Raw genomic sequence first — 20,806 nt, 5'->3', positions numbered from 1 at the left:
CCCTTTTAGTGCCCCCTTCTGGCCTGGAGGGCTCCTGGTTGTGAACCAGGGATTCGCGGCAGACGTTGGGGCGATGGCAGCGCGGCCTCGACCCGTGGATTGATGGTAGCCCGGAGAGGGAGGGGGTTTGGGCCGGCTGAGTGAGGGAGGGGAGCCGGGGCCTGGATCGGGATGAGTAAACAGGACGAGGCGGACAGAACGATATTTGTGGGGAACCTGGACAGCAGCACCCGGGAGGAGATCCTGTTCGAGCTTTTCCTGCAGGTAAAAGGCTAAATAAATAAATAAATCCTGGAGCGGCGGCAGATAAATAACACCAACTCTAAACCCAGAAAATCCTCCCATCCTTCAAATACCCCTCAAACCCACTCCCCAGAGAACCTGTCCTGAAATACTCCCATAAAATATACCCCTGAAAACCCCCTTAAATATATAACTCTCAAACCCACTCCCCAGAGAACCTGTCCTGAAATGCTCCCATAAAATATACCCATGAAAACCCCTTTAAATTTATACCCCTCAAACCCACTCCCCAGAGAACCTGTCCTGAAATACTCCCCTAAAATATACCCCTGAAAACCCCCTTAAATATATAACTCTCAAACCCACTCCCCAGAGAACCTGTCCTGAAATGCTCCCATAAAATATACCCCTGAAAACCCCCTTAAATATATACCCCTCAAACCCACTCCCCAGAGAACCTGTCCTGAAATGCTCCCATAAAATATACCCCTGAAAACCCCCTTAAATTTATACCCCTCAAACCCACTCCCCAGAGAACCTGTCCTGAAATACTCCCATAAAATATACCCATGAAAACCCCCTTAAATATATACCCCTCAAACCCACTCCCCAGAGAACCTGCCCTGAAATACTCCCATAAAATATACCCATGAAAACCCCCTTAAATATATACCCCTCAAACCCACTCCCCAGAGAACCTGTCCTGAAATACTCCCATAAAATATACCCATGAAAACCCCCTTAAATATATACCCCTCAAACCCACTCCCCCAGAGAACCTGCCCTGAAATCCTCCCATAGAATATACCCCTCAAACCCCACCCCTAAAAAATTACCTCTGAAAATGTGATAGAGTTATACAGCACAGAAACAGGCCCTTCAGCCCATCGTGTCCGTGCCGGCCATCAAGCACCTAACTGTTCTAATCCCATTTTCCAGCATTTGGCCCGTAGCCGTGTATGCTATGGCGTTTCAAGTGCTCATCTGAATACTTCTTAAATGTTGTGAGGGTTCCTGCCTCGACCACCTCTTCAGGCAGTGCCTTCCAGATTCCACCCACCCTCTGGGTGAAATTTTTTTTCCTCCAATCCCCTCTAAACCTCCTGCCCCTCACCTTAAATCTATGCCTCTTGGATATTGGCCCCTCCGCTAAGGAAAAAAGTTTCTTCCTATCTATCCTATCAATGCCCCTCATAATTTTGTATACCTCCATCATGTCTCCCTTCAGCCTTCTCTGCTCTAAGGAAAATAATCCTAGCCTTTTCAGTCTCTCTTCGTAGCTGAAATGCTCCAGCCCAGGCAACATCCTGGTGAATCTCCTCTGCACCCTCTCCAGTGCAATCACATACTTCCTATAGTGTGGTGCCCAGAATTGTACACAGTACTCCAGCTGTGGCCTGACTAGCATTTTATACAGCTATACCCCAAACCCACTCTCCCCTGACAACACACAATAAAAATAACCCCATGAAACTATACCCCAGGAAAAACCTTCCCCTGAATAGGTTCCCAAACCTACTCACTGCCTGAGGACCACCCCCTCTAAAATATACCCAATAAAAATACACCTGAGAAAACTCTCTGGAAATATCCTTAGAAATGTCCCTCCACTCACTCCCTTAAAAATATCCGCAGAAATCACTTACCCGCTGAAAAACAAATTCCCCCCCCCCCCCAAAAAAACACTTGAAAGTAACCCCCAAATCCACACTCCTTGAAAATACCCCTTACACCAAACCCACATGCCCAGAAAAATCTCCCATCCCCCGAGGACACAACCCTCAAAACTGACCCCTTTTTGTTAAATACCCCTCTCCCCGAGAAAAGTCTCTAAAGTGAGGCCTGAACCCGCATCGTTGTGACTTGGACGAGAGTACTCCCCGCTGAGCCACGACTGACACTTAAAGGTACTGCACTGAAGTGTAATCAAGTAAAAATGGGCACTGCGTCCAAGGAGGTTAGGAGTGGAGTTTGGTGATGGGCTGACCAAAATCGCAACCAAAGAGATTGGTTTGAGGAGAGACAAGTAGAGAGGCGGAGAGGTTTAGAGACAGAATTCCAGACCACGGGGTATGGGTGCCATTGATGGAGTGGAGGTACTGGGGATGCACAAGAGGCCAGATTCAGAGGAACACGAAGGATTTTAAGAAAAACATCTTTATGCAGAGAAAGGTGTGAATGTGGCACTTGCTCCCAGAGGGAGTGGTTGAGGTGAATAACATAGATGCACTTATGGGAAAAGTGGATAAATGCATGAGGGAGAAAGGAATAACTGGTTATGTTGATGGGGTTAGATGAAGAAGGGTGGAAGTATGGAGCACAAACACTAACTGTTGTGCCAAATGGCCTGTTTCTGTGCTATTGTAATGTTTTAATAATATATTTTAATAATTCTAAATAAAATTCTCTTTCCCTTGCAGAGGCTTCTGATCGGCAGCTCCCTCTGTTGGTCCCAGAAAGATGCTGCGACACAAACACTGACTCATATTTTAATAAACACCTGTGAAATGGCCTTGCTCTCATCCACTGGAACTGTGGTTCACAGCACATAGCAACAGTTTCAGGCAGAAGACCTTGGGTCCATCTAGCCCACCTATCTACAGTGTAGTTCTAATAATTCTAAATCCCGTTTGCTGACAGGAACCTCTCTAGTTCACTATCACTAAGACCGCCTATTTCCACCTCCGTAACATCGCCTGACTTCGCTCCTGTCTCAGCTCATCTGCTGTAGAAACCCTCATTTATGCTTTTGTTACCTCTATTCCTACACACTGCTGGCTGGTCTCCCACATTCTACCCTCCGTAAGGTCATCCAAAACTCTGCTGCCCGTGTCTTAACTCGCACCAAGTGCTCCTGTGAAGCACCTTGGGGCATTTTGTTTTGTTAAAGCTGCTATAGAATCATATAGTAATACAGTCCAGAAGGAGGCCATTCAGTCCATCGTGTCTGTGCCAGCTCTTTGATACAGCTACCTAATTATTGCCACTCTTTTCTCATAGCCCTGCAAATTCTTCCCCTTCAAGTATTCAGATCTGTTTTGAAAAGTGCCTCCTTCTGTGCTGCAAGATTCTATCATGGTAACAGCAGGGTGAAGTACCATTAAAGTTACTAAGCCTTATGACTGGTGCTTTGTGTGATTGCAGGCTGGGCCATTGACCAAGGTGCACATAGCCAAAGACAAGGATGGCAGACAGAAGACCTACGGATTCGTCTGTTTCAAGCACACGGAGTCCGTGCCATATGCTATCACCTTGCTAAACGGAATCAGGTTATACGGTAGACCGCTAAATCTGCAGTATCGCTCTGGTATGTCATGCGGTTCTGCATTTTAATGAATAAGGCAGTGTTCGTTGGCATGGAATGGGTTGCTGCTAGTGATTTTTAGAGTTCCTGATCTCTGTCAGTATTTGGAGGGAGCACAATGTTCTGCCTATCAAGACAGCTGGTTGGGTTCTCTTGGCTGTCTCGAACAAGCAGCCCATCGGTCAGAGAGCTGCAACTCTGGCGGCCATTACAATCAGTGAACGCAATGTATATTGAGGAAGTCCAGAAGTTGGAAAAGAGAATTAACTAGGTAATTAGTTCTATTGCAATTTGAGAACGTTCTTTTCTTCCATGTCAAGTGAGAATGCCACATAGCACTGAGCCACTACAGATCAGAGCATCTCGGTAGTGGTAGTCAAAAAAGAAAAACTTGCATTTAGATAGCTCCTTTCACCACCTCAAGATGTCCCAAAGCACTTTATAGCCAATGAAGTACTTACGAAGGGTGGGTTGCTGTTGTAATGTAGGAAACATGGCAGCCATTTTGTACATTACAAAGTCCCTCATTCAGCAAAATGTGATCTATTTTAATGGTATTGGTTAAAGGATAGATATTGGCCAGGACACCAGGGAGAACTCCCCTCCTCCTCCTCTTCATAGAGGCCATGGGATCTTCAACATTCACTTGAGAGGCTGTTGGGGCCTCAGTTTAATGCCTCATCTGAAAGACCGCACCTCCGATAGTGCAGTACTCCATCAGTACTGGACTGGGGTGATGGCCTAGATTGTGTGCTCAATTCTCTGGAGTGGAACTTGAACTCTCGACCTTCTGAGTCGGGTGAGAGTGCTACTCACTGTATCACGGCTGACACCAATCAAGGTGCTTCCATTGATCTCAATCCCCTCAATTTTGGGAGGAGAAAAATCAGTCAAGGCATTTAATCCTGATCTATAAGTAACAGATTATATTCTAGGCCAAGAATTAAAGTACTTTACACCAACTATAGTCACTACTGTGACTACAGATGAACACAATAGCTGTCTTGTTCACAGCAATATCCCAGCAACAATAAATGGCCAGTTAATACAAGAACACAAGGAATAGGAGCAGGAGTAGCCCATTTGGCTCATCGAGTCTGCTCCGCCATTCAGTACAATCATAGCTGATCTTAGGCTTCAACTCCAGTTTTCCGCCCATTCGCCATATTCCTTGATTCCCTGAGAGACCAGAAATCTGTCTCTCCCAGCTTTAAATGTATTCAACGTTGGAACATCCACAATCCTCTGGGGTAGAGAATTCCAAAAATTGACAACCCTTTGTGTGAAGTAATTTCTCCTTCATCTCAGTCCTAAATAAATCGGCCCCATATCCTGAGTCTGTGCCCCCTGTATTTTAGATTCCCCAACCAGGGGAAACAATCTCTCAGTGTCTACCTTTTCCAGCCCCTTCAGAATCTTGTATGTTTCAATGAGATTGCCTCTCCTTCTAAGCTCCATAGAGTATCGGCCCAATTTACTCAGCCTCTCTTCAAAGGGCAACCCCCTCATCCCATGGACCAATTTAGGGAACCTTCTCTGCACTGCCTCCAGTGCAAGTCTATCCTTTCTTAAATGTGGAACTCAAAACTGCACACAGCACTCCAGATGTGGTCTCACCAAAACCCTGTACAATTGCAGCAAGACTTCTTTATTCCTGTACTCTAATCTCCTTGCAATAAAGGCCAACATGCTATTTCCTTTCCTAATTGCTTGCTGTACTTGCATGTTAAACTTTTGTGTTCCTTGTACAAGCACACCCAAATATCTTTGAACACCAACACTTAAAAATTTCACACCTTTTAAAAAATATTCTGGTTTATCTGTTTCAGTCGTATTGGTCGACAGAGGGATGCTGGCCAAGACTCTGGGAGAACCTTCTTTGAAAAGTGCATCTTTTAAATCCACCCGATCAGTGGGACCTCAGTTTAACCCACCTGGTTCACTAATGTGCTTTAGGGACGGAAATCTGCCATCCTTACCTGGTCTGGCCCATGTGTGACTCCAGGCCCACAGCAATGTGATTGACTCTTAAAAATGCCCTCTGAAATGGCTTAGCAAGCCCACTCATTTGTCAAGGGCAATTAGGAATGGGCAACAAATAAAATCCTGAGGGGTCTTGACAGGGTGGATTTGAAAAGAATGTTTCCCCTTGTGGGGGAATCTAGAACTAGGGGTCAATGTTTAAAAATAACAGGTTGCCCATTTAATACAGAGATGAGAATGTTTTTCTCTCAGAGGGTTGTGAGTCTTTGGGACTCTCTTCCTCAAAAGGCGGTGGAACCAGAGTCTTTGAATATTTTTAAGGCAGAGGTAGATAGATTTTTGATCAGTTCAGCCATGAACTTATCGAATGGCGGAGCAGGCTCGAGGGGCCGAGTGGCCTACTTCTGCTCCTAATTCGTATGTTCGTAAATGCTGGCCTAGCCAGCGACGCCCACATCCCACAAGCGAATAATAAATTAAAAAGTCTCATCTGAAAGACGGCACCTCCATCAATGCTGCATTCCTTCAGTCCTGTCGGTATAGATTATGTGCTCAAGTCTTAGAGTGAGGTTTGAATCTACAACCTCCTGACTCGGAGATGACAGTTCTGTCATTGAGAAAAACAATATTCTACTCACTAGGTTTAATGAGAAAATCGATATTTCTATTAATCCCTTGAGACAATGTTTGTTTTATAGAGTAGTTTTATCGGATAATGTCATATAACCGTTCCCTTTAATAGAAGTTAATGGACCAGGGAATACTGAGATGTCTGATTAGTACCTCTGCTGATCGAAACATTGATATTAACCATTATGTGGGGTGTCCATGAGATTGGTACCAAGAAAAAGTCGCGTATATTTGACTCTTCAAGCCCTGCATGTGTGTCGTCTGGAGTGCTTGTGCTAGTCTAAGCAAGACTAGATAAAAGTCCCTAAAGAGCTTTGGTGTGCTGTGTCTTTATAGGGTTCGTTATGCTAATTTATGTCTCCCTGATGTAAAGTTGCTACATCAGCGTGTTCGATCAAGGTGCAGTTAGTACATTTGCTTGATGTGTCACTGCATCAAGTGATGTTACTGCTCCCGTTCCCCAAGCATACATGTGTACTACTGTTACTCTTTGTTGGTTATTCTCTCTACATGACTGACCACAGCTCTCTGACATGGCCTTCACTTAACCTATCTTTCTTCGACATTTATTACAGAGAGTGCTATTCATTATCCCGCCACTCCCTTTTTACACCCAAAGTAGCTGGCACCATTCCTGATTCCTGCTTGTGCAGCACTCGGAGAATGATGCCACTCTTGTTAACCCTATAACTACTGCAGATTTAGTGTTAAATCTATATATTTTTTCTTCATCCATGGGATGTGAGTGTTGCTGGCATCCATTCCTATTTGCCCTTGAGAAGGTCGTGATGAGCCACCGCTTAACCGCTGCAGTCCATGTTAGGAAGGTAGGTTCAGGTTTTTGACCCAGAGACTGAAGGAATTTAAGGGGGGGGATCAAGTTGAGATGTTTAAGATGATTAAAGGCGTTGGTAGGCTAGATAGAGGGAACCTATTACCTTTTAAGGCGTAGATGAGGAGGAATTTCTTCTCTCAGAAGGTCATTAATCTATGGAATTCTCTTCCCCAGAGAACAGTGAAGGCTGGGTCATTGAATATGTTCAAAGCTGAATTAGACAGAATTTTGATCTATAAGGGTGCCAAGGGTTATGGGGGGCAGGCACAAAAGTGGTGTTACGGCCACAATCAGATCAGCCATGATCTTATTGAATGGCGGAGCAGGTTTGAGAGGCTGAATGGCCTACTCCTGCTCCTATTTCTTATGATCTTACTGTGTTTGAGAAGGTATCAGGGCAGCTGTGTGTGTCTGTGTTTCAGGGAGCTCCCACACAGTGGACCCAAGCACAGCACCCCCGGGAGTGGACAGCACTCAGTGCCGAGCACTACAAGACAACTGCAGGTACAGTAAGAACCTTTGCCATCATTATAAAGAGAAAGGTGAGGTCCTTTCGCACTTGCTCGAGATTATTGGGTATGGTACTTCACACTGTCAAATAACCTGCTGACACTGTCCAAGCTATTGTATGAGGAATGCAAGAAGCAGCACTTTCAGGAGAGGAAGAGGGACTGGAGCAGAGGGAAATATATATTAATCAAATGCAAAGATCCACCCTGGTACTTTGGTTTCACATGCGTTGGAACATCAGTGTGTGGGCCAGCCTGGGTTCAATAATTCCATATCACTGAGTTTCCTATCTCAGGTGTGCTGCTGTCACAAGGCACTGATTGAAAGCCAGGTACTTCCCCATTGTTGATTGCAGAGGGGACAAAAATCAAAAGGTGGAATTGTCTCACCAGAGTCCTGTCCAGCATCTCCAAACAATTTTTGGAGGAAGTCAGCCAAAGTTTCACAAAAGCAAAATATTGCAGATGCTGGAAATCTGAAACAAAAGAAAATGATGGAAATACTCAGCAGGTCAGGCAGCATCTGTGGAGAGAGAAACCGTTAACATTTCGGTCTCCGAGACCCTTTGTCAGAACTGGCAAAAGTTAGAAATGTAATAGGTTTTGAGCAAGTAAAAGTGGGGGAGGGAGGGAAGAAGAACAAAAGGGAAGGTCTGTGATAGGGTGGAGGGCAGGAGAGATTAAATGACAAGGTTTCAAGCTACAAAGCGGGAAGCAATGGGACAAGTGAAGAAACAAGATGTCTGGATGAGGTGTAAATGACAGAATAGCAGCCGTTCCCCCCCCCCCGTGCCCATTAATCAGAACTCCCGGGTTCTGAAGAAAGGTCACCTGAAACGTTATCTCTGCTTCTTTCTGCACAGATGCTGCCTGATGTGCTGAGTGTTTCCAGCACGTTTTTATTTCAGATTTCCAGCATCTGCAGTATTTTTCTTTTATTTTCTACCACAGGAAATGGTTTAGGCTTAGAGCTTGGGTGCTTTCAAAAGTGAACTCAATGAATATATGTGAGAAAAAGGAATAGAAAGATTTTCTGCAAGGCTGAGATTAGGTAAATGGAATGAGAGGAGACTCGTGGAGTATAAACAGCAGCACTGACTGGTTGGGCTGAATGGTTTGTTTCTATGTTGTACATTCTATGTAATTCTATATATGTAACAACTTGCATTTATATAGCGTCTTAATGTGATAAAGGTGATATTAGGGCAGGTGACCAAAAGCTTGATCAGAGATAGGTTTTAAGAAAACGGGAGAAAGACGGAGAGGTTTAGGGGGAGAATTCCAGACCCACAGGGCTTAGGCAGCTGAAGATCACCACCAGTGGTGGTGTGATGAAAATTGAGGATGTGCAAGAGGCCAGAATTGGAGGAGTACAGAGATCTTGGAGGGTTATAGAGCTGGAGAAGGTTACAAAGATAGGGAAGGGGTGAGGTCATGGAGGGTTTTGAGAACCAGTATGAAAATTTGAAAATTGAGGCCAATGAACACAGAGGGTGATGCACATTTGTGCCCTGGCGTCCCTTAGTCTCCTGTTAATGCATTCACTGTGTATTGTTTTAGGAACCCTCCATTCCAAGATAAACCAAGTTCTTCACTGTGTCTGACTCCATCATATTCTATGAACAACAACTTCAGCACCCCTGACCCTTACTACTGGCAAGCTATAGTGAGTATGAAGGACTGTGAATTGGAAACTTGAGGTCTGTCTGGCCTAAAGCCTGGTTTTGTAGGTAACCAGCCACTTTCAAGGACTGTATTCTTTATGAACTTGCATTTATATAGTGACTTTAATGTAGGAGAAATATCCTAAGGTGCTTCACAGAGGACAAAAATGGATGCTGAGCCAAAGAAGGAACTATGAGGATGGGTGATCAAAGCTTGGTCCAAGAAGTGGGTTGGAAGGAGGATCGTTAAAGGAGAGGAGAGAGGTTTAAGGAGGAGTTACAAAGCCTGAGGTCTCTGAGATGGTGGGGCAAAGAGCCAGAGGAGCAGAGAATTTTGTGGTGAGGGCTCCAGGGATGGCAGAGTTTACAGAGAGTGAAAAGGGTGACGCCGTGAAGAGGTTTCAACACAAGAATGGGAATTTTAAATTGAAAGTGTACGAACATACGAATTAGGAGCAGGAGTAGGCTACTTGGCCCCTTGAGCCTGCTCTGCCATTCAATAAGGTAATGGCTGATCTAATTGTAACCTCAAGTCCACATTCCCGCCTACCCCCGATAATCTTTCGCCCCCTTGCTTATCAAGAATCTATCTATCTCTGCCTTAAAAATATTCAAAGACTCTGCTTCCACCACCTTTTGAGGAAGAGAGTTTGAAAGACTCATGACCCTCTGAGAGAAAAAAATTCTCCTCATCTCTGTCTTAAATGGATGACCCGTTATTTTTAGACAGTGACCCCTAGTTCTATTTCTCCCACAAGAGGAAACAGCCTGCCGCATCCACCCTGTCAAGACCTTCAGGATTTTATATGTTTCAATCAAGTTGCCTGTTACTCTTCTAAACTCCAGCGGATACAGACCTAGCCTGTCCAGCCTTTCCTCATAAGGCAAACTGCCCACTCCAGGTATAAGTCCAGTAACCCTTCCCTCAACTGCTTCCACCGCATTTACATCCTTAAATAAGGAGACCGATGCTGTGCATAGTACTACAGATGTCTCATCAATGCACTGTATAGCTGAAGCATAACCTCCCTACTTTTGTATTCAATTTCCCTTTCAATAAATGATAACGTTCTATTAGCTTTCCTAATTATGTGCTGTACCTGCATACGAACCTTTGGAAATTCATGCACTAGGACACCCAGATCCCTCTGCATCTCAGAGCTCTGCAATCTCTCAACATTTAGAGAATATGCTTTTTTATTCTTCCTTCCAAAATAGACAATTTCACATTTTCCTACATTATACTCCATTTGCCAGATCTTTGTCCACTCACTTAACTTATCCATATCCCTTTGTAGCCTCCTTATGTCCTCTTCACAAATTACTTTCCGACCTATCTTTGTGTCATAAGAAAATTTGGCAACCATACCTTTGGTCCCTTCATCCAGGTGATTTATGTAAATTGTAAAAAGTTGAGGGCCCAGCACTGATACCTGTGGCACACCACTCGTTACATCTTGCCAACCAGAAAATGGTCCATTTATGCCTTCTCTCTGTTTACTGTTAGCCAGCCAATCTTCTATCCATGTCAATTTGTTGCCCCCTACACCATGAGCTTTTATTTTCTGCAATAACCTTCGATGTGGCACTTTATCAAATGCCTCTGGAAATCTATGTATAATATGTCCACCAGTTCCCCTTTATCCACAGCACATGTTACAACTTCAAAGAACTCCAATAAATTGATTAAGATGATTTCCCTTTCACAAAACCATGTTGACTCTGCCTGATTACCTTGAATTTTTCTAAGTGCCCTGCTATAACATCTTTCATAATAGGTTCTAACATTTTCCCAATGACAGATGTTAAGCTAACTGGCATGTAGTTTCCTGCTTTCTATCTCTCTCCCTTTTTGAATCAAGGTGTTACATTCGCTATTTTCCAATCTAATGGAACCTTCCCTGAATCTAGGGAATTTTGGAAAATCAAAACCAGCGCAGCAGCTATCTCACTAGCCACTTCTTTTAACACCCTAGGATGAAGTTGTGACGGAAACCATACCAGTCCAATGGAAACATATTAATTTTGTCATATGGAACACTACTTGAACTTTTTACTGGACATTGAGCATAACTTGTTTAAAAGGACCACAGAGCTGAACAGCTAAACATGGCTGTACGTTTGCATTCTGAGAGACAGTTACATAGAGAGACAATGGGAGTGCTCCCTGATTCAAGTAGCGAGATGGGTTTTGTCAATAGTGATGATCAAAGGACATTGCAAGCCATTGACCTTGTAAGAGACAGCACTCCACTCCCTCCACTGAGTGTGTCTAGTAAGAATCAGCAATTCTCCCGAGAAGATGCTGTTTCAAACAAGACTGCATTTGCTGACAAAGCAACCACTAGGTGGCGCAGTACCAGCAAATGCACAATTGCAGCCTCTTCCACTGAAACGTCACTGTCTGCGACGTCTCAGGCAACTGCCAGGATTAAAGATGGCGCTGCTCAATTTATCACAAAAAACAAATTCAACCCCAAAATCCCCTCAATGGCTGCCATCGCTGCCTCCATCCAACCCCCAACAGTCCCCCGCTCCCTTCTACCATTGCGCTTCACTTTGCCACCCCCTCCTGCACCTGTGGTCTCGCCGCTGGCACCCCGCTGCCTTCCCTTAGCCACTTGTTGCGGCCTTGCCACTACCCCTACTTCTGCTGCTCGCTCCCCGCTTCTCCCCCCAACCCGCTCTCCAGCCGCTCACATCCTGCAACCACCCCCTCCCCCCCCCAACCGCTAGCTCCAGACCACACCGCTTCCCTCCTCTTGGCCACTCGCTCCCATGTTCAATCATTCCCAGCCCCGCCGCCCGAAGAAGCGAGGTGGGCTGCGAGGGGTGGCGGGGCGACGTGGAAGTGAGTGGCCGTGTGGAGGGAAGCGGCGCGGCCTGGAGTTAGCAGCTGACTGAGAGGGAGGAAGCGGGGAGGCCTGGAGCAAGTGGCCGAGGGGGGAATGTGGCCAGGGGGGCGGAAGCGAGTAGCTGAGCGGTAGGGGAAAGCAGGTGGGGGTAGCAAGTGGCATGGCGGGGATCGAGCTGGGTGAAGCGGCATTTGAAGCAGGGATAGTGGGAAGGAGTGGGGTACTGTTCGGGTGAATGGAGACGGCTATTGAAGGGTGAGGACGTCATCGCGCGGTGACGTCATGCTCCGCATGCGCGCATTCATATTGGCAGGCTGGCAAATGTTCGTACACGTTGATGACGTCTGCAATTGCTCTGTACATGCTCTACATTGTTAGGAGTCGCTTCGTTCAAACAAAGAACTGGTCACATGACTTACCTGCTGGCCAGACTGGGGACTGTTGAATCGTGCCTCACAGAAAGGTTTGGGCAGACTGCAACTTGAAGACAAAAGAGAAGGTCCCTCCCTCCCTACCTCTCTGTCTGTCGCTCTCTCAAGCAAAGTCCCAGGGGCTCACGGAAGTAGCTTAAGCCTCAAGACAGAGGACCTCTTCATCTTCAGCCTTCTGGTACCAGAGAAACAAGTTTGAAAGTGTGCACTGGGCCCCAGCGAGAACTGCAAGATTTTACTTTACAGCAAAGCTAAAGACAGTAACTGAATTCCATTTACTACTCCAAATCCTGCCCTTTATTCTTTCTCCTCTTCTGTATCTATTTGTGCATGTGCTTATTTCGTCTGCATGGTGGCATCGCATATTTTTAGTAATTTTAACTGAGTTAGAGTGATAAGGTTAATAAATTACATATTTCTTGTTTAAACCTAAGAAAACCTGTCTGATTGGTTATTTTACAATTACAATTAGAGAGCAGTAAGCAAGGACTCTGAGGGGTTAAGCTAAAAATACTGCGTTTTAAAAGTTAAATCCTGTTATGGCCAAACCAGGAAAGGAACAAGAGGGGAGCCTGAGACCCCTTCCTCACCCAGTCGTAACAAAGTCCATCAGGAAATGTCAGCCCGCAGCTCCGACAATTTACTCAGTACCAATTCCCTGGTGATTGTAATTTTCCTGAGTTCCTCCCTCCTTTTCATTTCCTGATTTACAACTATTTCTGGGATGTTACTTGTATCCTCTATGGTGAAGACTGATGGAAAATACCTGTTCAATCTGCTATCTTCTTATTTTCCCTTATTAATTCCCCAGATTCAATTTGTATAGGACCAACGCTCACTTTGTTAACTCTTTTTTAAATATCTGTAGAAACTCTTTCTATCTGTCTTTATATTTCTCGCCAGCTTTCTCTCGTACTGTAATTTTTCCCTCCTTATTAATCTTTTAATCGTTCTTTGCTTTTTATATTCTGTCCAATCTTCTGACCTGCCACCATCTTTGCACAATTATATGCTTTTTCTTTAAGTTTGATACTGTCTTTAACTTTTTTAGTTAACCACACGGATGGTGGGTCCTTACCTTGGAACTTTTCTTTCTCGTTGGAATGGATCTATTCTGTGTAGTCTGAAATATCCCCTTTAATGTCTGCCACTGCATGTCTATTGACCTATCCCTTAACCTACTTTGCCAGTTCACTTTTGCAAGCTCTGCTTTCCTGCCCTCGTAATTGCCCTTATTTACGTTTAAAATACTAGTCATGTTATGATCGTTGCTGCCTGGGGGCACCTTCACTATGAGGTCATTAATTAATCCTATGTCGTTGCACAATACCAGGTCTAGTATAGACTGCTCTCTGGTTGGCTCCAGAATGTGCTGTTCTAAGAAACTATCCTGAAAACATTCTATGAACTCATCTAGGCTACCTTTGCCTATCTGATTTTTCCAATCTATATGTAGATTAAAATGTCCCATGATTATCGCCGTGCCTTTCTGACAAGCACCCATTATTTCTTCCTTTATACCCTGTCCTACCATGTGGTTACTTTTAGGGGGCCTGTACACCACTCTCAGAAGTGAATTCTTGCCAATATCAATTCTCATCTCAACCCAAACCACTTCTACATCCTGGTTTCCTGAATTTATGTTATTCCTCTCTATTGTGCTAATACCATCATTAATGAACAGAGCCACACCTTCACCTTTACTTAGCTTCCTGTGCCTCCTAAATATCATGTATCCTTCAATATTCAGGTCCCAATCTATGCCATCCTGCCATTTCTCTGTAATGGCTATCAGATCATATTTATTTCTATTTGTGCTATCAGTTCATCTGTTTTGTTTTGAATGCTGCGTGCATTCAGATACAGAGCCTTTAGTTCTGTCCTTTTAATCTTTTTGTAACCTCTAGCCTTGTCTGCTGATTTACTCTTAGATTTGTAATAACTTTCCTTTCCTCTCACGGTCTGTTTATCTTTCCCTATATTAATTCCTTTCTCTGTTGCCTTGCCTCGACTCTTTGATTTACCACATCTTCCCAAATTTGATCCCTTGCCCCTACTTTTAGTTTAAAATCCTCTCTAATTCTCTAGTTATGCGACTCACTAGAACACTGGTCCCAGCACGGTTCAGGTGTAGAATGTCCCAACGGTACAGCCCCCACTTTTCCCAGTACTGGTGCCAGTGACCTACGAACCGGAACCCACTTCTACCACACCAGTCTTTGATCCACGCATTCATTTCTCTAATTTTATTTGCCCTACTCCAATTTACAAGTGGCTCAGGTAATAATCCAGAGATTATTACCTTTGAGATTCTGCGTCTTAATTTGGTGCCGAGCTCGTCATACTTGACTATGCAGAACCTCTTTCCTTGTTTTGTCTGTATCGTTGGTACCGACATGGACCACGACGACTGGGTCCTCCCCCTCCCACTGTAAGATCCTCTCCAGCCCTGTGCAGATACTCCAAACCTTGGCACCGGGCTGGCAACATGGCCTTCTGGACTCTCGCTCTTTGCTGCAGAGAACCGTGTCAATCTGCCCCACTATACTGTCCCCTACTATAACTACATTCCTTTTTGCTCCGCCCACTTGAATGGCTTCCTGTACAATGGTGCAATGATCAGTCTGCTCATTCACATTACAGTCCTCGCTCTTGTCCATACAAGCTGCACAAACCTCGAACTTGTTGCACAATTGGAAGGGCTGAGGCTCCTGCACCTCTACCTTCTTGATCCCCTTACCGGCCTGACTCACAGTCACACCCTCCTATCCCTCACCACTGACCAAAACAGATGACCCTTTCCAAAAGGATGTGACTGCCTTCTGGAACAAAGTGTCCAGGTAACTTTCCCCCTCCCTGATGCATCACAGTGTCTGCAGCTCGGCCTCCAGCTCAATGACTCTGAGCTGAAGCTCCTCAAGCCGCAGACACTACAGACATGGTTGCCATGGATTTCCACGGCATCCAGGAGTCCCCACATACTGCAGCCGCAAGACGTCACCTGTCCTGCCATTTTTTTGTGTTAATTTAATTACATTTATTTTCTGTTTATTTGTAGATCCCCTCCTTACTGAACTCCATCACTTACCAAACTCCCTTCTTCACACTCTGTGCTCTCCAGCAGCACTCCGTGCAGACAAGCAGTGCTGAGACTCCCCTGAATTTATACTCTGAAAACAATGAATCAGTTTTGCGAGAGCTCAGAAACCAGTTTAAGATAGTTACGTTCTGAGAGAGCTTGTATGCCCATGTTTCAAACTGGAGGCCAGAAGCCAGTATAGGTCAGCGAGCACAGGGGTAATGGGTGAACGGGACTTTGTGCAACTTGGGTTATGGGCAGATGCGCTGAAGTTCACGGTACTTGGACGATGGAAGGCCGGTCAGGAGTGCATCAAGATAGTCAAATCTGAAGGTGACAAAGGAATGATGAGGGTTTCAGTAGCAGGTGGGCTGAGGTGGGGGAATACAGCACCAAGGCAGTGCAAGTAGGTGGTATTTGTGATGAGAATATGGGGTGAGAACCTTGTGGCTGAACAGTGTGCGAGATTACGAACAGTCTGGTTCAGCCTGAGCCAGTTGCAGAGGAATCAGTAGTAAGGATGCAGACGTGCGCTTTCCCAACAGGCCAGCTACTGGATAGCGTTAGGCAAGAGATTAAAAACAGGAGATGTGGGGCAGGTTAGTCCGCCAGCCTGGGAGAAGCATACAGACTTTTCAGCTGTGGATCCTTGGCTTGGTGGTAACTCTGTCAGTTCTGAGTCAGTCACACTGCAGAGACTTTAGAATGTAATCTAGGTTGCTAAGGGAGTGCTACACGGTCAGTGGCGCTGGAATACTGCTGCATTCTTACTGTTTTGAAATCAAGAATCAACATAGCATTTCCTACTCCTTTTTTTGCCCAGGATTTCCCTGCTTCCTTTCACAGGCTTTCAAAAAACCCAAGTGCAACATCGCCTGAACATGGTGTTCTTGATTTATCCCACCTTCAGCCTCTCAATGTAGAAAAAAACCCACAGGTTCCCCAGCAGCAGTACTGACCAATATCTAGGAGAGGAAGTAGAGTGAGGCTTATGAAAAGAAACAGAAAGCTAAGATCAAAATAAATTACAACGGGGACTGAAAAACATTTTTGCTGATTAATATTCAATGATAAAATGCTGTTTTATAAGGACCAGAGTGTGATGCACAATGTATTATTCTGCGAAGGCCAACTAATGAAGGCCATAAAGTTTAATTGTTGCGAACTAAACACAGGCTGGAAGATCAATTTATGTTTAATTGTTGTGTGAGGGAACAGTGTAGTTTGGAAAATGCTCATCAGTTTTAGGGTCTAGGTCAGAGCATTAGGTGACTGGCTTTCTTTCTCTTTTTAAAGCTTGTTTTGCATCTGTAACAAAGTGTGACATCTGGAGTATGATGGACAAAATGCACGCACATGTACCATTTTTACACATACTAGAAAATCCTCCGTGATGCTGCTATTGGTAAGTCAGAGGGCACGCTATCTTATCAGAGGGCATGCTGTCTTATCAGAGGGCACATCATTTTATCTGAGGGTGCACCATTTTATCAGTGGGTATGCTGTTTTATGAGGGTGCACTTATTTTGTCAGTGGATACACTTTTGTCAGTGGGTACATTATAAGGACAGGAACATTAAACCATGTAAGCACAATACAGTTTTGTTGCTAAAGTGTGTTCCTTCAAGACAATAAAATCAAAATTCTGTTAAGTAAACAGGGTAAACTCTTAAACAGGTAATTTAAGTAGCTGTTCCCCAGTATTTTATTGCTGGAGGGCTTAAATATTCCAAATGACTGCTTTGGGGTTTTAAATTTCTTTTTAAATTTTAAACATTGACACAGAAATTTGCATTAGAACATAACATTTAAAGTGTAAGGGGAAATAAGATGGCTGATGCACCACTGGTGACAGGAGGGAGGAGGTACTGGAGATCAGGGATGTGATATATGGCTTCAAGAGGTTGTAGAGGTAGGATGAGTGCAAGGCCGCGGAGAAGACAGAATTTCAAATGCAGTGCATTCAGCAGTGGATTTAAGCAGCCAGAGAAGGCCGCGAGGGCAGATGTGATGGGTACATGCAGCTTATCGGTGGGCAAGTTGAAGTTTGTCTAGCATGGAGGGCATTGGAGAGGTTGAGTTTTGTGGCAACCTGAAGCGTAGATGAGGGTTTCAGTCGTGGTGGAATATGGTTGGGTGGCGGAAGTGGAAATGGGCAATCAGTGATTGAGAATTTGGAGTCGAAGCTCAGCTAGACCATGTATTGAGCATCTCTGTGGGATACTGTTTATCTGTTGTTCTTAACTTCTTGAATGACTCAATAAGATCACCTGTTTTCCCCTAAGTATCCATAGTCATTGGGTGCTTGAGCACAAAATCCAAGTTGACTGAAGGAGTGTAGCACTGTCAAAGGTGCTGTCTTTTGGGTGAACGTTAAACCAAGACCCTGTAAAAGATCCCATGACATTATTTAAAGAGCAGGAGAGTTCCTCTCGGTGTTCTGGTCTAGGAAGGAGCACAGGAACAGGAGTAGGCCATTCAGCCCCTGAAACCTGTACCACCATTCAATTAAATCATGGCTGATCTGTATCTTAATACTACTTACCTGCCTTGGTTCCGTTTCCTTTATATCCTTGCATCACACAAATCTAGCTCATTGTGGAATTTTCAATTGATCCCCAGCCTCAAAAGCTTTTTGGGGGAGTGAGCTCCAGATTTCCACTACCCTTTGTATGAAGAAGTTCTTCCTGATATCACTTCCGAATGACCTAGCTCTAATTTGAAAGTTATGCCCCCTTGTTCTGGACCCTCTCCATCAGAGGAAATAGTTTCTCTCTATCCAATTCTTTAATCATCTTAAACACCTCTTTAGATCCCCCTTTAATCTTTTATACTCAAGGGAATAAAAGTTTAGCCTATACAACCTATCCTCATAATTTAACCCTTTTTAGCCCCGGTATGCTGGTGGATCTGGACTGCAGATAAACCTGTTTTTCCTACATTACAACAGTGACTACATTTCCAAAAGTGCTCATTGGCTGAAAAGCGCTTTGGGACATCCTGAGATTGTGAAAGGTGCTATATAAATGCAAGTCTTATTCTTTCCTCATGGCTCCAGGTGTACAGTTCTGTTAATTGACTTGCTTTGTCCCTTGTTACTCACCTTTCAAGGTCCTGTAACACAGTTCAGAACTGTGCACTGTACTTAAAGGTTGGCTGTGGGCCTGTGCTTTGCATGTACTGATTATCACTCCCTGGGCCTTGTGTTCTTGTCTCTCCAGCTTCCATCCCATGATCATGTTTAACACTTTCACCACCATTGCACATTGTGCTGAGGTTGGGATGTCGTCAGGTAGTGTTTGAGCTGTGTGATGCCCTCCATTGTTGGACAGCTGGTTGTTGCTTGCCGACCGTCCTCATGGAAGAAGAATGGTGTCTCAGGGCCAAGCTGCCTGAGGGGCAACCGCAGCTTGCGAAACCGAACTCTGAAAAAATTCAGCCCCTGTGGAAATTATGGTGGGGTGAGGGGGGCATGGTGAGATGGGAGCAGAAATCTTAAGGTGGTTCACCATTCTTAAGGTGGTTTACTTTTCTTTTCAGATGAACACTTATGCGCTGCAGCAGTACCACATCAATTCACAGATGGTCCAGCAGCAATATTACCAGGCAATGGCACAACAGATGGGACTCTCTGCTCAGATGCCCCATTTCAGTCCAGTGCAGGACTTCATGGCCGGGCCGCATCAGACCACCTGGGACAATCATCAGCAGAGAGACCCAGTCCATGGGAACAGCTGCATTAGCAGCGGAGGAGGAGAGCAGGAGGGGGAGTCGGACAGCGACAGCGACAACAGAAGCCGGGAGAAGCTCCAGGCCACCAGCAAGCAGCGGGAGCACCAGTACAAAAAGCACAAATCCAAAAAGAAGAAATACTGACTGGGGGTGGGGGGTGGGATGGTGGTGGGTGAGCCAAAGGATTGAAGCTGTAACCTTTGCCCTCTGAGAAAGGTGTGTGAAAGACATGTGAGAAATCAGACCAGTTTAATATAAGCTAACGTAAAACCAGAAACAAATGTTCTGACAAATTTTCAGGTAGCAAGTTGGATTGGATGCCCAAATCCACATGCCCGATGTAAGATTGGGAAGGTGGAGGACATAGCTTGAGAGTGTTGGCGTCACATGCGTGGAATAACGGTGATAGTGTTGTCACAGGGGGTTTCAGTAAAGTGATTGATGGGCTTCTGAAACATTTCATGCCTGTTGCGCTTGTACTGTGAAATACATTTAACATCCTCCAACCTTGTGATGTATCTGGAGAGAAGCTTCAGAGCTGTATACAACTGGAGTAAATTTCTGGCGGTTACAGCTGTCACCGATGGTAGCACTAAAGGGAGCGATGTGAGTTGATTAATTAAGAAAATCACTTGAGTAGTGCATTGTGCAACTTTATACTTTATTGGTTTCAGTGTAATTTTCTGCAATGGCACCAGTATGACTGAATGGTATGTAATTAACTCTTGCACTTAGGGAAACTATATGGTAAACTTACTGATTCTCTTGTTACCAGCAAGGAACTGCATTTGAAGGTGGCATGTGATGAATGGTTTGGCAGTGTTCCAGGTCTGTCTCTGATTGACACTACCTTCAACTGTGGATTCCTGCTGCAAATATGAGAATACCAATAAATGCATAGCTGGCTAATCCTTTGTCTGTTTTGCAAATTAAATGCTGTTGCACACGGTTCAGTCATTACCTTGAACAATTATTTTGTTGTCATAGTTATTTATGGTACAGAAGGAGGCCATTCGGCCCATCGAATCCATGCCAGCTCTCCACAAAGCAATCCAGTCAGCCCCATAATATATATATAAACTTAAGTGTCATTTCAGAAATAAGCAAAGTGCACAGTGTGAACATCACATAAATATTCACCTGATTGCTACATGTACTGGCATTGTGGGAAGTCATAGTTTTACTTAAAGAGTGTTTGTTGTATATGTTGAATGTCTCTTGGAGACATTGCATCCCCAATAGGAAGATAAAACCAGACGGGACCAGCCGCATCACCCTACACACTGGAAAGGACAAAGGCACACGCTGCCCAGTCAACCCTGCAAAGTCCTTCTCACCAACAGCTGGAGGTGAGCTGTCCCACAGACAAGCAAAGCAACAGCCTGACATACTCACCAGATCATCCAAGACTCCTTCAGCACCATCCCAATTTGCATCCCACTGGCAGGGTAGCCCCACCAGAGGTTGGCACAGTGGTATACAGTCGGGAGGAAGTGCCCCTGGGACTCCAGACCCCATGATGTCTCATGGCATAAGATCAA

General features: G+C 44.8%; 1 protein-coding gene across 1 annotated transcript; it reads left to right on the top strand.

Moving 5' to 3' along the window:
• The first annotated feature begins 14 nt into the window (after nt 1-14).
• Nucleotides 15-20,238, top strand: LOC137374728 (splicing regulator RBM11-like). Its single transcript, XM_068041288.1, has 5 exons — nt 15-264; nt 3,388-3,550; nt 7,418-7,499; nt 9,065-9,170; nt 19,074-20,238. Exons 1-5 carry the CDS (start codon nt 172-174, stop codon nt 19,407-19,409), a joined length of 780 nt encoding a protein of 259 aa, XP_067897389.1. The 5' UTR covers nt 15-171; the 3' UTR covers nt 19,410-20,238.
• The last annotated feature ends 568 nt before the right edge of the window (nt 20,239-20,806 follow it).

The sequence above is a fragment of the Heterodontus francisci genome, chromosome 10, assembly GCF_036365525.1.
Source record: "Heterodontus francisci isolate sHetFra1 chromosome 10, sHetFra1.hap1, whole genome shotgun sequence".
Taxonomy (NCBI): Eukaryota; Metazoa; Chordata; class Chondrichthyes; order Heterodontiformes; family Heterodontidae; genus Heterodontus; species Heterodontus francisci.
The sequence above is the reverse complement of the archived record's forward strand: the minus strand, read 5'-3'. Positions and strand labels throughout refer to the sequence as shown.